At 50.7% G+C, this 936-nt stretch overlaps 1 protein-coding gene across 1 annotated transcript; it reads left to right on the forward strand.

Annotated features, from left to right (window-relative positions):
- The first annotated feature begins 164 nt into the window (after positions 1-164).
- On the forward strand, positions 165-497 carry LOC101857041 (30 kDa salivary gland allergen Aed a 3-like). The gene has a single exon (XM_005103889.1). The coding sequence runs from the start codon at positions 165-167 to the stop codon at positions 495-497; it is 333 nt and encodes a 110-aa protein (XP_005103946.1).
- The last annotated feature ends 439 nt before the right edge of the window (positions 498-936 follow it).

The following is a 936-nucleotide window of genomic DNA, read 5'->3' on the forward strand; positions in this document are numbered from 1 at the left end:
GAGAGAGAGAGAGAGAGAGAGAGAGAGAGAGAGAACCTATTACAAACTAATTGGTGTAAGCCGTCCTCCTAGACCTAAGCCTAGTATCATCTCCATAAGATCTGTGAATATAAGCCTTTTGTACCGGGGGCGCTGTATCTCTACACGGTTTTGTCGGGGGATGGATGGGGAGACGAGGGAAAGGGAGGCAAGGACAAGGGAGAACAAGGGAGGACAAGAGAGGACAAGGGAGACGAGGACAAGGGAGGATAAGGGAGGACAAGGGAGACGAGGACAAGAGAGACGTGGACAAGAGAGACGAGGACAAGGGAGACAAGGACAAGAGAGACGAGGACAAGGGAGACGAGGACAAGGGAGGACAAGGGAGGACAAGAGAGACGAGGACAAGGGAGGATAAGAGAGACGAGGACAAGGGAGACGAGGACAAGGGAGGACAAGAGAGGACAAAGGAGGACAAGGGAGACGAGGACAAGGGAGACGAGGACAAGGGAGGATAAGAGAGACGAGGACAAGGGAGACGAGGACAAGGGAGGACAAGGGAGGACAAGGGAGGACAAGGGAGGACAAAGGAGGACAATGGAGGACAAGGGAGGACAAGTAAGGACAATGGAGACAGGGACAAGGGACACGAGGACAAGGGAGGACAAGGAAGACGAGGGGAGAGGCCTGTAGAGAGGAGGTAAGGGGTGTTAGTAAAGGAGGAGATTCAAGAGAGAATGTGACAAGTGGAGAGACAGGTAAAAGATATTTGAGGACAAGAGAGAGTGAGGTGGAGAATTAAAGACAGTGAGAGCGATAAAGAGAGATAGAGGCAGAGAGAAAAACAGACAAACAGATAGACACATGGACCGACAATGAAAGTGAGATATAACGGGCGAAAGATAAATAGAAATAGGGAGAGGAGCAAGAGAGAGAGAGAGAGAGAGAGAGAGAGAT

The sequence above is a fragment of the Aplysia californica genome, unplaced genomic scaffold (genome assembly GCF_000002075.1).
Source record: "Aplysia californica isolate F4 #8 unplaced genomic scaffold, AplCal3.0 scaffold00394, whole genome shotgun sequence".
NCBI classification, from domain to species: Eukaryota; Metazoa; Mollusca; class Gastropoda; order Aplysiida; family Aplysiidae; genus Aplysia; species Aplysia californica.

Bases quoted from the DNA above. Each gene is read 5' to 3' on its own strand.
- LOC101857041 (XM_005103889.1), top strand. From the start codon at position 165: ATGGGGAGACGAGGGAAAGGGAGGCAAGGACAAGGGAGAACAAGGGAG.